The sequence below is a fragment of the Porites lutea genome, chromosome 5, assembly GCF_958299795.1.
Source record: "Porites lutea chromosome 5, jaPorLute2.1, whole genome shotgun sequence".
Taxonomy (NCBI): Eukaryota; Metazoa; Cnidaria; class Anthozoa; order Scleractinia; family Poritidae; genus Porites; species Porites lutea.
In genome coordinates, this window is record NC_133205.1 from 42,623,013 (window position 1) to 42,639,153 (window position 16,141).

Sequence of the window (16,141 nt, forward strand, 5' to 3'; positions counted from 1 at the left end):
TTGCAAAAAAGTGTGGACGGAGGGGCTCCCCCTCTGTGGGCCCTGCTAGTAAAATAGACTACCTTTGAAAAAAAAATTAATTGGTCGGACAGTCGGACAATAGTGTGGTTTTTAAACAAAGAGTGCGTTGATGAATCATTACTCACTCAAATGAAATATTTCGTGCTGTAAGCCTAGGTGGTCTTTTCAAAGATAAATGACCTTTATTTTTTTTTCCGTTTTGAAATCACACCCTTGTTGGTTGCATGACAATTTACACAGGAAGTTTTAAGATAAATTAACATTCGCTTGAATTGATGGATGTATTTTTAGGTGAGTCATTTTTTGCTTTATGAATTGAAGCCAGTGGAATTGAATCTTTTGAAGTTGGTTGTTTTTTTTCCGCTTTAATGTAATCAATGATTGGATGATGAAGTGAAGTGTTAAAGTAGTAATTGTCAAGGGCGGAGTTTTCAATGGCCAATTTTAGTATTTATTCGCAGTTCAGCTAAAGGAATCTTGAACCTCGTGCAGACTTCTGTGAAAGGTTTGTGCCTTTTATTTTCCCTAAAGTATGTCATTTTCGTCACTGTTTTAATGGCTTTTTGTTTGTTTTTAGTTTGTAAGGTTTTTTAAGAGAGAAAAAGAGTCACTCAGGGAGGGTTTCAGTTTGTAATCGACTATCTTACGCCTCACGGCAGGGGCACCCAACGGGAATATAGTTCAAAACCACTTAAACATAGCATTGTTAAAAGTATTTTAGTATTTAAAAGGTAGATATAGGCATATTTTTATCCCCCCAAAATTTTTCATCTGTTCGGATTTCCTAGCTGAAAGTCTAGTGATCCGAAAATTATAGGGATCAAAACTTACCTTTTCGAAAATTCCAGTCAGAAAAAAGGCTCCCGAAAATTCTAGGTGACCTTTTTAGGGTAAAAATCCGTTAAAAATAGGCAGTTATACCATTTTTTGGATGTTCGAAAAACCTAGGAGAGGCAGGCAAGCAAGAAATTTTACAACAAATGTTCCGAAAATTCTAGATCTCAAATCGTCTTCCGAACAGATATTTTCCGAAAATTGTTGTTGGGTGCCCCTGTCACGGCTGCAGTGTTTGAATTTTCGGAGGGTATAACTTCCTGGGCAGCTAGGTTGAATTTTGAATCAGTATTAAAACGAATCCACTGTTCGTCTTTTCTAATAGATGTGTGAGAGTAATTAAAACAACTTGAAGTAGAAACCGTTCGGCAATTTACTGACTAGCGCGGGGTATCAAGGTCTTCTTTACAGTGAAAAAGAATGGTTCAAGCCGTTCAATTAACCTTTTCTTAGTCGGTAGCTTTTTTACATTCCGTTTGGTGGTTCAGTTTCTGATAATTTTCAAGATTTGCTGAGGCCTTATATGAAAATTCACGTAGTCTGCGATGGTCGATATTGGAACTGAAACAAATGCAATACAACCTCTCGGCAAAAATGAATTATAATATTCTCTATAATTATAACTAGGTGAGTGACAAATTTCTCTAAACGTCATTTTTCCTTTCTAAGCGAAGTCAGAGCTAGACTCAAACTTGGTTCAACTTTGGGCAGTGTATACATTCGAACCAATCTAATGAAACCTCGGTATGCTAGTGCCTGGTTTTGCAAACAGGAATATATCTCATTTTGGCAAAACACCCTTCAACATTCTCAAAAACTTGAATTTTATAGATCTTTTAAAACCGATCATACCTCCTCTAGTTACTTAGACTTAACGAGAGGAACAGTTGGGAGCTAGAAGGGCTTTAGTAAAACTACGAATAAGTAATCACAAACTAGTGATAGAAATAGGCAGATACAATCCGAAACTACGAAGGATAATAGGCATTGCCCTTTTTGTGGATGCAATGTAATAGAAGACGAAGTTCACTTTCTTTTTCAATGTCCTACATACTCTATGATTAGGAAAAATTTTTCCTATAAAGTCAAGACTCTGATTCTAAATATTACCCAGTTACCTATAAACGGTTTGATCAATGGACTGATGAACTCTTCTAATTACTTTATTAATATACAATTCATGAAATATTTTTCAGCTTGTTTTGATGTTCATGACAAATTATTATCAAAGTAAGGTAATTGCCCTGTGTTGTAATTTGGATTCCTAAGCATAACTTTTGCAATACTGTATGTGTAAGCTCGTTGTTGTTTCTTGTTTCTTGCGCCCATGGGTTTTAGACCCAAAATTAGAGCCTACGAAACCAGTTTACCGAAAGTTATAACAGAAAGAATAGCTCTCTCTTAACTTTTGCAGAATTGAATGGTGATTACTAATAAAAGCTGATCCAAAGAGTGAAGATATCCGGTACTGCTGTCTGTCCAAAGATGTCGTATGAAGATTATGGTAAGTCAGCTGCAAGGAGTTTTAACAGCCAAGGAACCAAAAGGCGGATCCTTCTGATTTTTCCATTGTACACCATCCCGATTTTTAAACGACTGACTGTTTTTCACTTTTAGAACTCAGTAAGAGCTAGTGAAGATCGAACGAATTTTTCATGCAATAGATTTGATAGGTAATCATCAATTTTTGCAACATCCGCAAAATTTGAAATGAATGATCTAATGTGTTTTGCAAGCAAGATGAAAAACCTTCAAGTTGGTCATTTTACTTATAATAGTAATGGTTTTCTTAACTGTAATTAAACTGCAGAATCAAGTTGATGAACTTTGAAAAATCGTTTGATATGAAGTTTAACATGCACTACTGCAAAATATGTAGTCTGTACACTGTCGAACATCGTATCAAGAGATTTAAAAAAATATATTCATCGACAGTCTAAACATGCCTAAGCCATTGCGAGTTTACGGGCTTTCTTTACAGAAAGAAAAACATTGTAGAAGACTTTAGAAGTAAAGCTAGCTGTTTAAAATTAAATCGGATTGTGAGCCCTTAGAAAATTAAGACAAGCCACATAATCGAGATTGTGCGGTGTAACTTCTCCGTCCATCCCAACAACGCTTTGTATTTAATGGCACAGTGAACCTGCATATTGGGGGCAATTTGCAATTTGTTCACAAAATTACGTACAGGCCAATCTTTATTTTACGATTGATTTGCCAATTTATAAACTTCAACCTATACTTATAAATAAGCCAATTCTGAGCGTGTAAGCCGGCTATTGTGCTAGCAGCTATATAGACGAAGAAACGTTCTCGTTGTTCTTCAATTTTTTTTTTCCATATGCTGTTCGAAGTAATATATTTGCGATATACGTGCAAAGTCAAATATACAGAGATGACTTTATCAAGCCTTTTTCTGTCACTGAATTAACTGTTAAGTATTTTTAAACTTTTGCGCTCAAGTAATTGATTTAACATTGCAGGTAAAACGACTTTGTCCCACCAACATCCGCTGATCTGTCTGCAGAATAGTACACGACGCCACAGTTGGATATGTGATTTTTGTTCAAGGGCAAGCGAGGACCTGATCAGGGAAACATACTCCTACCGCTGCGAAGAATGTGACTTTGACTTATGTTTTGACTGTGTTCAACCAAGGCAACATCCTGCTCATTATCATGCTCTTGAAGTGACAGAGAGGGCCTATAATATCCTCCATAGCTGGTTTTGTGACATTTGCGGATGCCCAAACAAACCTGATGAAACGTAAGTTCCTGAAAATGACACCATTTGAACTGATCATTGTGTTCTTTCATGTATTATTTTAAGAACACACACAAAGAATCGTCCAGGTGAGGGTACAGGGGCACCCAACGTCAACTTTCGGAAAATATCTGCTCGGAAGACGATTTGAGATCTAGAATTTTCGGAATATTTGTTGTAAAATTTCTTGTTTGCCTGCCTCTCCTAGGATTTTCGAACATCTAAAAAATGGTACAATTGCCCATTTTTAACAGATTTTTACCCCAAAAAAGTCACCTTAAATTTTCGGGAGCCTCTTTTCTGGCTGAAATTTTCGAAAAGGTGAGTTTTGATCCTTAAAATTTTCGGATCACTAGACTTTCAACTAGGAAATCCGAACAGATAACAAAATTTTTAGGGGATAAAAATATGCCTATATTTACTGTTTAAATACTAAAATACGTTTAACAATGCTATGTTTAAGTGGTTTTGAACTATATTCTCGTTGGGTGCCCCTGAGGGTAGTGCTGGAAAAGGGTGTTGTTAGTGACGGATTTGTTGACACGAGTGGAAGTCAGTCCAGTCAATGTTGTTATCAGTCTGTGGTGCTAGAAACCGATTGATCAGGTTATCCGATGATGTTATTGGCTGTTGGGACTGGTATAAAGTTTGTCAACAGCACTTATTAGATCTATATTGCTGTTGTAATTTTTGATCTGCAAAGCTGCGCCGTCCTGTTTGAAGTACAAGTTTTATTCAACTATTCGCCAACCTGCATCAGGTAATACAAATTCTGCTCGCCATCAAATATTAACGGTGCCATACGAAATGAAGGCCAGCTACCTGAGGGACCTGATGCAGCTCTATAAGTATGGAAAAGAACTTGTTCCTTTGTTATATGGTGGATATTTAACTTGCTCGTTCTACTTATGGTGGCGCTGGTCGAGGGTGAACCGGGTTAGCCATGATTCATTTTGATGCTTAATATTTACTTTACAGGTTATCACGTCATTGTAAAGAATGTGATTTTGATGCTTGTCGTGTTTGTTTTCATCGTCACACCATCGCGCTACACCAGCACCCACTGTTCAGAGTTGACTCGCATTATATCTATCCACATACAAAGGGTGGCTGGCGTTGTAACAACTGTAAGTCTCGTCACCACGACCCAGCTGACAACTGGCCATGGCATTGCCACGAATGTAATTATGATCTTTGTGACAACTGCATTGGTGCCACGCTCGCAGTCAATACAGGTGATCAAGCATGTGACTTGACCACAAATTAATACTTTTTGTCATCGACGTGTTGCCATTTTTTGATTCTCAGGTCACCTAAGGCTTGTATGCATATTTTGATAAAATGCTATTTAGAATGTTTGCTTCTATCAATGATCCCGAAAATTGAACTACAAATGCAGCTTAATGGCCTTTAAGTTAGCAATATGAGACATTTGAGAAGCTCAAATTTTCGTCACGTGACTGATAATTGAGAATTAACGGTCAAAAGTTTAAAATAGGGAAAGGATAATGAAAGAGCAACACGTTCTTCAGTTTAGGTACATTTCAGAAGCTATCACGGTGGTCGGTTTCTAGGGCTTTTCCTACCGTACCTCTCAAAACTGAGAGTTTTAGGCCAGGAAAGTAGGTTGACAAATTACCTGTTAATTGGTTTTTATTTTATCCCATGTGACTGCTATTGTGACGTCAGAAATGATGTCTTATCTCAATCGAATAAAAAGGCGTAAAGTTACAGCTAATTAAAGAAATTCACATTTCCCGCCAAATGACCATATATGGTCAAAATTAGGGGTTTTTTAAACGCGAGAAAAATGAATGTATTGGCACAGGGGCAAATCATAAGGTTATGATTTACGTGTACTTGGTATATCGTGCACCAGCCGATAAATTAACCAAGGCACAAAATGACATAATAATCTTGTAAAAGATTGTTATGTAAACCTGACTTTTGCTTTATCTTTGTCTTTTCATGAACTGCACGTGCGGAGTATGCAAGTTTACCAAAACCTAGTTTTGTACGTGCAAATCGAGCAAGATTTTACGTATCCTGTTGGCAGGATGGCGAGCAAACCTTTTTTCAAGTACAAACCCTCTAAACAAATAACCTGCCTTCAAAATAATGTTATCGTAACTAGCCGAAAGCGACGCAGTTTGCACGTAACTCAGAAACTCAAGCGCCATTTTAATGCAAGAATTTTCTCCCTACCCCAGATGGTATTTCATCGTCCAGAAAACAAAATTTATTTGAGTACCTACCCCTGCTTCGCAATTTATTGACACACATTTCCACTTGACCAGCCGCAACCTGGGTTCTTTCTCGAAGCAAGAGAGAGAACTCTGGGAACGAGGTTGGTCATAATGATGTATTTCGTGACGAAAAATAGCACCACATTCCCTAAGTAAAAAAAAAGGTACAATTTTGATTTTATGCAATTTTGTCCTTCCTCATGTGCCAAAACATTCATTTTTCTCGCGTTTAAAATACCCCTAATTTTGACCATATATGGTCATTTGACGGTAAATTTAATTTTCTTAAATTAGCTGTAACTTCACGCCATTTTATTCGATTGAGATGGGGCCTTCACAATAAATATTCTTTTTGTGTAGCAAAAATGTCTGTGACGTTTTAAACACTGCTTTTCAAATTTTCAATGTTGTTACTAAAAATAGGTGTCACTTATGACGTCATACTTTCAAGAAACGTCAAAAATAGCTTTACAATGGTAAATATTTAACGAAATTTTTTCTCTAATTAAGATGTTCTAATGTGTTGCTTCATTTGGAATATAAACTACTCCGCTGTGAGCCAAATATTGAATTTAAGTTGCGGGAGGAAAAGCCCTAACAACCGACCATCGTGTATTAAAAAAATTCTGAAAAATTCAGAATGTGTGTTTACGTTGTATAGGAATCAGTGAATAAAGGGAAAAGGGTTACGTGACTTATTAATTGGTTAAATAGCTAATAGGATAAATACTATTTCCAATCATACACGGCAGATTTGAGATTTACACTGTCAGTATGTAACATTTTGGTAGTGAAAATTCCTAAGATAAAGGTTTGCAACCCTTGGAAAACGTTGTTTGTCACGTTATTGACGAAGTAATGTCACGTGTTATTTGTAATCACGTTTCAAGTGTGTTTTTTTCGTTGAGCCACATTTGTAGTTCACTTTTCAGGATCACCGATGGAAGCAAACCGTTCTGAACGATATTTATCAAATTATGCATATCACATTACGTAGTCATGCCTCAAGTGGCCTGAGTTTGCATTTTCTTCTATGCTATGTCTTAAGAATTCAAATACCACATGTTTTCTTTTGTCACCGCATCATGTTAATTTACCTAGTGTATGTTGTACATGTTGTGGTTTAAATTTATCTTTGGCTTAATATTTTTCAACCTAGTTTGATTTTCATTTTTTCATTATCATACTCTAAAACGAAGGGAAATAAAAATCAAACAGGCTTGAAAACATTGAAACCAGAGATAGATTAAACTATAACATAGATATTTCGCAGAACTTTACCTTTACTTCACTTCGTGTCAAGTTTCGGCTCGCTGAACCTTCGTATTTTTTTAGCAATTAAGGGGGGTGGCTTTTCAGTGTTGTTGTTCTTCCCTTTTTCTTGTCACTTTTGATGTAGGTTATTTTGGTTTAATTAGCCTATAACCTTTTTTGTTAGAAATTTACATTCTTCGTTCTTCAAAAGGGAAATTTGATTGTTGGATTGTGACCGATTGTTGCTGTGTGTGATAGGTGGTCCTTAGCTTTGCGATATCAGGACAGTTCCAAATACAAAAGGCAAAATTGTGTTAATGTAAAGAAAAGATTAGAAGTGAGATAAACCCCCCATTTTCGGAGCCGTTATTGTCCTAGTAATCAAGGAGTGGATTTTGTAGTCCCACCTACCTATGCAAATTAGGTTCGTTTTGAGTGGAGAAGGGGTGGGGGTAGGAAGGTTCACTGCTGTGTCTTCCGTTTTGAAAACTCAGAACAAATGGCAGATGAGTATTTTTGGTTTCAGCCCCACAACAGACTGCCTGCTGCTTCCACAAACAAACTCCGTGGTCACTTTTAAACATGAACTTAAAACCCCTTCTTTTTAAAATATCCTTTAAGAGTTCACATATTTTATAAGCTTCTTAGATTATTCTTAGACTTTAACGTTTTGAGGTTTATATGTCGTTTCTCTTCCATTTTTCAGATTTGGAAGACGAAGTAAAAAAGCTAGTCTCACCACACTTTTTAAGTGGTCTTCTAATGCTAGATGATTTTGTCCAGATTTTGCATGAAACACCGAATGATGTCAGTGCAATCGCTGCTCAACGAATAATGCCTGATCTCCTTGGTCTTGTAAAGAAGTCTCACGAAGCATTCTGTCATGCTGAATCCACAATACACGAGATAAATGGCAGGTTGGACAACAACCTTCAGATAATTGTGGTAGAAGAGAAAAATACAAATGACATCCTCAAACAAACTCAGGAAAGTTTAGCAAAACTGGAAGAGAATATGAAAGTTAAACAAGACGAGTATGATGAAGTCAAGGAACAACTTTCCAAGTTAGATTCAAACCTTAGAAGAGAGAAAGAGTCTCTGCGACAAAAGAGAAAACAACTAGAAATAGCTGAAAGAAAACGCAATGGGGGAGTCCTGGTAGGTAGTGTCCTAGGAGGAATATTTGGCGGACCAGCTGGAGTCTTTACTGGTCGTTATATAGCTAATGCTGTGCACAAGACTGATGTCTCCAACGCTGAAGAAGCCGTCAACGAAGCTTCATCTCAGGAAGAAAAAACCAGAAGAAGATTTGCTGTCAAGCAAGAAGAACTCTCCAAATTGGTACACGAACAAGAAGAACAAGAAATAGTCAAGAGGTGGAGATGCCAGGAGTTGGAACTGCTCAAGACAAGAAAGGAAGATATAAAAAAATCCCAAAAACGTTTAGCAACACTGAATGAATCCATTAAAAGTTGCACCACGTTTGTGGACACTACGACATCACGAGCAAAGATGATGGCAGATGAAGCGACTGGTGAGCTGCCTGATATTGAAGCCATGGTTTTTCCCTTAAAAGCAATTGCTGGTGATCTCGCTGAAACGTCTCTTAGCAACAGCCGCCTGTTATCTGGGCGTTTTGACATAAAAGGAATAGGTACCAAGATCAAAGCAATAACTTCCAAGGCACTAAAGGGTAATCCATCAAATAACGTTGACCAATGGGCATGAATACAATATGCTGCTATAAACTGAACAGAAGGCGCCCATATATAACTCAAATCAATGACACTGTAAAGTCCAATTTGCGAATTTATCCAGCCTACTCTACTTTCATACTCGTAAAACTGGCCTATAACCTCTGACTGTTTCTCCTTGCAAATGGACAGAGGCCAGCTATGACGATTGCAAATAACCAAATACATATCATTATTATAATGTTGTGTGCTTGCGTGTGTGTGTGTGTGTGTGTGTAAGTGTGAGCGGGGGAGGGGTGTAGGGGATTTGTGTGTGCTTGTGGTGGCGTGTCTGCATTCATACTTGTCGATGTTTTTCTCCTTTTCAGGCGCCATTTTGTTTTTAGTGCCAGTTCCTCTCGGATCATTTTGTTATAAACTCGTGGTTGTGGTTCGACAGTAAAGAAATGATAGTTTCAGTCGCCTAGAACGTATATATTTGCTTATTTATTAGACTACTGAATTATTTATCAGAAAAGCATCAAAAGCCTGGTCTGTTGATCGCATTTAGGTAGTTACCGAAGAGTGTTTGTTTGTTTGTTCCTGTTTGTTTTTTCAAATTAAGTACAGACTATTAATGTTTAATTTGAGTGAGCCTCACTATACAAAAACATTGCTTGCCTATCCATTATCTTAGGCTTTTGAACTTCGGTGGCCATCTGAGGAGGAAAGACCTCAAGCAGAGTTCATTTCACTGTAGCTAGGTATCAGCTGTGGTTCCAGTTCCTACTGTCTCCAATTGCAATGGCTGGCGTGCCATACATCACATTATTTTCATAACATTGTATACATTGTTTTTTCCTTTAATTAAGAAATAGAAGGCATATTTCTTGTTTCCTTAGTTTTAGTAGAAACTCAACAAGCACGTTCTGTTGGACAAGTGCAAATGTAATTGGCTCTCTTATCTGATAGAATACGATTGTGTACGTGCGGTTTGCTCATCATTTAAAGGCTTTACTTTTCTTGATTTTTGGCTTAAAAGGACAATCAGGAGATTCTGCCCCAGCGTTATTGGAAGATTCTTTTGAAATACTATTCCGTAATTAATCAAAGATAAACCATCTAGAAAAAATGTTTAAAAAAGCACTTTTACGCTGGTACCTTGCTCAAAACTAATGAAACATCATCTCTTTAATATGAAAAATTACAAGTTTTTTGTTATACGTAACTTTAAGGGGCATAATATTATTTTATTTAGACGTGCCCCTCTCCTCTCCTTCCTATATACATAAGTGCTGTAATTTTGTATAATACGTTTTCTTTCCTTTGTTAATTTCATCTGTTACTCGGGGTACTTTTTCACCTTTAATATCATAGGTGACGAATTACTCCTTAATTCTGGCGCGAAATTTCAGCGTTAATTTGTAATTTCACATGTGAAATTACAAAATTGCCATGGCAACCATTCCGTACGTCTCAGTGTCAAGATGGCGACGAAGTTTTAAAATGCCGTGAATGAAGATGTCAGGGCACAAAAAGACGTTTTAGAAAACCTGAACACACAAGAGAACATCAAGAAGGTATTTTGCCGAAAAAGTCTGAAAATTTTTGAACTTTATAAGCCAAATTTAAGGTCTAAACATTTGAGAGAGTGGAGTTCTCGATCGATACGATACAGGATAAACAAGTCAAAAATCCAAGATTGCTAATGTAATTCGTCACCCAAGATATTAATAGGTAATCAAATGGTATACTCGTGAAATAAGAGAATAATTTCACCTACGTTTTGTAATTATTCCCTAATTTCACTCGTCACCATTTGATTACACATACATATCTAATTATGTATTATCATCTGCACTAAGTTTGTTTGGAGAAACAAATAAAATGAAAAATGAAATGAAAAATTTGAAGGTTTTGAACTCTAATCCTTTAGAGTCTCCTACAGCAATTAGGTATGAAGGTCAAGACAGGATAGTAAAACCAGCCCAAAACAATTCAAAACTCAGAACACAGAATACAGCAAAAGTAATTTTAATTCTTCTCTACACGATAATCTAAGAAAAGGCGATTATCACTTTTTTTCCCATTTCTTTTTGTCATATAAACCTTATAAAACGCTGCGTTTTGAGAGGCAGTCTCCCTAAAAGCGTTCTACTCGATTTCGGACTCGACAAAACTTTTGCCTTATATTTTTATCATCAACATTACTATCCATCCTAATAACAAAATTACAGTTAGAATTAGGAAATTGTTTATTTTACTGGCATTCCCAGCATTTCATTGTTGGACGACCGTTAGCGGCTAAAATATGCAAATTTTAGGTGCTGTTTCACAGGGTTTTAACGATCGTTTAAAAGTTCTTCGGGTCATCAAATCCTAGACTATTTTGTCAAGTTATGCAATAAAATTTGCGGCACATCGCGATTCCTGAGAAAAGAAAACCGATCGGAAACAGGTTAAGCAGATGATTAATATTAATAGTCTCGGCCGGCCGTCCTTTGTTCGACTCCCAATAGTTGACCTTCTTGGTAGTAAAGTGGGTCTGGAAAAATATGCATTGCTCCCTACCCCCACCCCCTCGCCCTTTTTCCTACCTGCGTCTCTCTGAGGGTCGCCCCTACAATCCGAACGCCTGGAAAAGGCTAATCGACATACTTCAGTCGCGTTCTAAACGAAAATTTTTGTTTTACAGATAACATTAATGAGTACCACGTTCTCCTGTCTAGTGACAGGTGGAAGTATTTACATTTTGCAGCTGGAAGGTCCTTCACACATTCACCTTTACGCTCTATATATATGAGACGAGGGTACACGGTAGTCCTTGAAAACAAATTAAGAAAATATGGACTGGAGTTCAACCGCTATTCACGTCTACGCCACAGTATCGTACTTAATCTGGCGCGACTTATTGGACCACATGATATCAAATGGAAATAACACATCCCAGTCACTTATTCTCTATTTTCGAAACCCCTATAATACACTCTGTTTGCTCCCCAAATTTTGCACAAAACAATTGTTTTCAAATGCTCCTGGGAATACTGCCATTTCACAAGTGTATTTAGAAGACAATAACTTAATAATTTTTTTTAATGCAAAATTTGGGGAGCAGTATGTTGGCAGTACGTGGTTTTCGTTACAGTGTTTCTAACAGCCTGAGCCATCACTTCAATCCGCAACCACAGGGTTTTTTCAAAACTTATCTGTTCTATTGTCTTGAACGAATGTTTCGAAATGTGACTATCTTTGTAAACTTCGCAAAGATTTCAGCAAATTTCAAGTTTTCCGCTCAACACTTCAGAAAAAGCCAATTTTATCTCAACTTTTTTTTTCCGTGGGGCGTGGAGGCATCTGCCCCCTTGCCCCTCCACTAGCTACGACCAATTTTTTGCAAATAAAAAAAATTGAAGCTAAGTGGGCTTGCGAGTGAATTTCTGCATGATATTTTTGTGCTGTTATAGGAATTATGCTATAGACCATATTATGTGGTCTTATGAGGCTAGTTAGTGAAACGTAAGAAAGTGTCGTACAATCCCATGTGCTGTAAGAGAGTGCTCGGAAAAGAAGATTTTGTCCATTAAAAAGACCTGGAGCCCGTTTCTCGAAAGTCCCGATAATTAACGGGCCTGGTAAGCTGTCTCCGTTTACATTAAAGATCGAGGTTTCAATAGTTTTGCATCTAACATGATAAAACTGTCAGTTAATGAAACGAAATGGAGTAGTTTGCTAGCCTGGACCCGCGCTCTTATTCTTTATATTTCAAATTGAATATTTGATTTCGGGCCGTAAACTTACCGGGACTTTCGAGAAACGGGCCCCTGCTTCGTTGAGCAAAAAACAAGCAACAAGTCAACCATCAGAGAGTCAGTAGTGTACAAATCACGATGGGCATGAATTTAACCCACAGTTTCCAAACAACTTAATTTAACCAAATTAAATCCAACATGAATACTGTGTTTCTTGATGGAATGGTTATAACTAGCTGTTAACTAAAGGGTCTACCCGAGCCGAGGTGATTAAGGTGCTTCCATTAGAGAGAACCGGTTTCATGTTTTCAGCTCCTCTTGGTTGTTTTGGGCGGGTGGTTTCTTTCTGCATTGCTTCTTAAATCTTCTGTTTCGAAAAGCGAAAAGAAATGGGTTGAGGGCAGAGTTAAGGTAACCAAACATCACAAATACAACTCGAACTTCATGAGGGATTTTAGCTTGACATGATTTACAAAGATTGGCAGTGATGCTGATGGAAGAGTGAGGAACCCAGCAAAAGAAAAACACCGCTACAAAGATGGAGATAGTCTTGGCCGCTCGGACGTTTCTTAAATAAACTCTCTTTTCTTTACTAGAACGCAGTGTTCGCGAATAGGCTTCCGTAGAAAGCATTTGCCGTGAGATCTCTTTATCAAAAGCGCTGCTTTGAGAGCGGGCTATGACGTAAATCTTAATGTAAATACCACATGTGATTAGTGATGGGATGACAAAATTTAAACAAGAACTGAGAGTAGAGTAAATCTCTGTGAAAGGAAAGTAGCAGATTCCCTCGTAGACAAACTCGTCAAATGCTCTCCAGCCCATGACGGGAAGTAAAGCAAAAACCAAACTGTAAAGCCAGATGACAGAAATGACGATTAAAGCTTTCTTTCGTGTCATGAATCGGAAGCGGCGAAATCGATTCAAGGGATCTTCAAGACTCTTGTAACGATCCACGCTCAAGGCCAAAAGGGTCAAAATGGACGTGGGTACAGTGATAAGGTAAACGGTAATCCACGCCTCGCACATTATTTCTCCATGCTTCCAAGCCCAGTTAAGGAAAAGGCCTTCTATGTCAAATGGCACTGCTAATGTTACAGTAAGAAGATCAGAGAACGCCAACGAGAAAATGAACAAATTTGTTGGGCTACTTCGGAGACTTTTGTTAGCGATTATTGCGTAACAAACTATGAAGTTTCCGAGGGCTGCCACAGCGACAATTAAGATGTGACACGTCGCCACTGGATACACGAAGGAGGGAGGAAAGACCGGTACTTTGTCGGTCCCTGTAGTGACTGGGTTGGGTTCAGAACTGTTGTTCATGGTAAGCTATACGTTTCCACGTCATGTTATATATCTTAAAGATGTGCTACTGGTGAGAGTTCTCTGCCGAGACTGGTCCTTCAGTGTAAGTGGGCGTCCTTTTTTATCGTAACATTTGTGCAGTGATTTATTTGACAAACATGGCGCCAAGTTGATGGTGTCAAGAAGTTTACCGTGCTTTGGCTCCTCAGTTAATTAGTTTAAGCCGCAGTAAATGAGATGCTCTTAAACCCTATTGCGGAGCTGAAAGCGAGAAAGAAATAGAACTGAATATTGATAAAACTGAGCGCAATGCGGAAATAAACGATTTTTTAAAGAAATGTCTCTTTCCTATCTAATTTCTCCTCACCATTTAGGTTGTATTATAGATACGGTAGTTACATATTTGGTCTTGTTCCCCCCCTTTTTATACGTTAAAGTTTTAAGATGTATTTTATCTATGACTTTTATCTACATCCTGGACAAGCTGCCTCTTAATAAAAAGAATCGAACAGATAATAAAATTTCTCATTAATTTTAAAAACTTAGAGTTTATTAGTAGGTTGAGTATGATCGTCCAGGTGAAGGTAGTCCTGAGTAGGAATGTTGCTGTTGACAGTGACTGACGTTTCGACAACCTGTGCGGTAGACATCTTCAAAGTCAAAGTAAGTTGTATCACATCAGTTGATCGTCTTTAACTCTGGTTGTTGATCTGATTGGTCAACTAAGTCGCGATGTTATTGGTTGTCTTTCAGTTAAGCTGTCATGTTATTGCCTATGAAGACTCGTTATTTTTATTGGTGTGTTTCGATCCGTCTATTGTCACAGTTAAACAGTCGTTTATTGTTAGTCAAAGTGTCAGTTGTCCAGTCGTTCTCGCGTAGTTAGTTTTGCTTGATTCCGTCAATAAGTCGTTTGTACGGTGCCGGTAACTGTTGACTTCGATTCAGTGGCGTTTGTTCTAAGTTAGTAAACCAGCTTTCTAAAGTGAGTCGTTGATAGTAGTATGTAGAATACGTAATACATATCCCAGAATCCAAGTCGATTTGATGTTTCGTCTGAACACAATCATACTCAACCTACTTATGAAATGACCGCTGGGTGCAAACCTTTAACACGTTGAGTTAACTTATCCTTAACTGAATATGTGCCTCAAACACTTTTACAGTATTACGCTTGACCTAGATCTCAAAATTGCTTTTATTTTTGTCATAGAACATACACTGAGTGGAATTAATCTACCGGATTTAACTATTTGGCGAGTGACTCACTGGACATTCGATTCGTCATTGTACTCTGTAAGTTTGCCTCGTTCTGGTACTGTGCACTTACTGTGATTAGAAATTAAGTAAGTGCGTTCGAGTATTCTTATAGGCCTTGTGTCAAACCAGTGGCTCAAAAAACATGGGAAATTGCTTTTCGGTACTTGAATGACCGCAACCGGGAAGAAAATACTTGGGTTTTAAAATTGTCTTTTTGAGAGCCAGTGAAGTAGCCGGCCCTAAATTGCTGCAGCTTCATTATTTTCGGACAAAAGATCGAAAAGGAAAGCCTTCCAAACTTTAGCCAGTGCAAGTACCAGTTGTGCGACCAGAAAAATGAGGGAACTAGAAAAGATGTACTACATGTTTAAAACTCGCTATTCAAGGAGACTGTTAATATCCATTCAGGATTCAGGTAGCAAACATACTTTGAGGAGTGCTTTTGCCAATGGAGAAACTTTACTTTAAGCCTGTTTAAAAATTGATCTTACGCTGACGGTATTAATACTCATGATCACGAAGGCGGCTATTTCTACTCATCATCTGCTAGTAGGCTTCATGGACAATTTACTTACCTCAAATTTTATTCACCACTAGTTTGACCTGACCAAGAGCGTTCCCATTCACTTCTTAACTGTATAAAACAAAATTGGCCGAATATCTAGGACTGTGAGAATGTTTTTATGTTTTGTTCGATGACGCAAATATCCACGACAGCTTAAACGCAAAGATAGAGTTAATAGGTAAGTGAGTAATTAGAAATTGAAATTGAGACACAGAACGACTAGCGGCGCCAGTTTATCGCGTATTAATAAAAAATATTTGATCAAAAACAACAGGTATCGCATCGTTTTTAGCATGACCATCGACTGCCCTTTTAAAAAGTCACGATATCTATTTGTAGTTATTACGGTCTTGTCTTAATGAACGTGAATTACAACGCAAAGTGGCAACTACAGTTTATTTCGAAGAATGTAGTTCATTACCGTGTTTACTGCTGAAAGTGCGCTGTCCTCGAATAAGCGCCAAACCCTCC

General features: G+C 37.7%; 2 protein-coding genes across 2 annotated transcripts; one reads left to right on the forward strand and one right to left on the reverse strand.

Annotated features, from left to right (window-relative positions):
- The first annotated feature begins 2,297 nt into the window (after positions 1 to 2,297).
- On the forward strand, positions 2,298 to 9,024 carry LOC140938411 (uncharacterized). Its single transcript, XM_073387897.1, has 4 exons — positions 2,298 to 2,359; positions 3,339 to 3,621; positions 4,597 to 4,853; positions 7,825 to 9,024. The coding sequence occupies exons 1-4, from the start codon at positions 2,341 to 2,343 to the stop codon at positions 8,844 to 8,846; spliced, it is 1,581 nt and encodes a 526-aa protein (XP_073243998.1). The 5' UTR covers positions 2,298 to 2,340; the 3' UTR covers positions 8,847 to 9,024.
- Positions 9,025 to 12,839: 3,815 nt separating this feature from the next.
- On the reverse strand, positions 12,840 to 13,993 carry LOC140938470 (octopamine receptor beta-2R-like). Its single transcript, XM_073387947.1, has one exon. The coding sequence runs from the start codon at positions 13,861 to 13,863 to the stop codon at positions 12,841 to 12,843; it is 1,023 nt and encodes a 340-aa protein (XP_073244048.1). The 5' UTR covers positions 13,864 to 13,993; the 3' UTR covers position 12,840.
- Between the last annotated feature and the right edge of the window lie 2,148 nt (positions 13,994 to 16,141).

What these genes read in the sequence shown, in the direction of transcription:
- LOC140938411 (XM_073387897.1), top strand. An exon ending in CCAAACAAACCTGATGAAAC is followed by an intron (nt 3,622 to 4,596) that starts GTAAGTTCCTGA and finishes TTTACTTTACAG; the next exon opens with GTTATCACGTCATTGTAAAG. An exon ending in CACGCTCGCAGTCAATACAG is followed by an intron (nt 4,854 to 7,824) that starts GTGATCAAGCAT and finishes TCCATTTTTCAG; the next exon opens with ATTTGGAAGACGAAGTAAAA.
- LOC140938470 (XM_073387947.1), bottom strand. Translation starts at nt 13,863, where the DNA reads ATGAACAACAGTTCTGAACCCAACCCAGTCACTACAGGGACCGACAAA.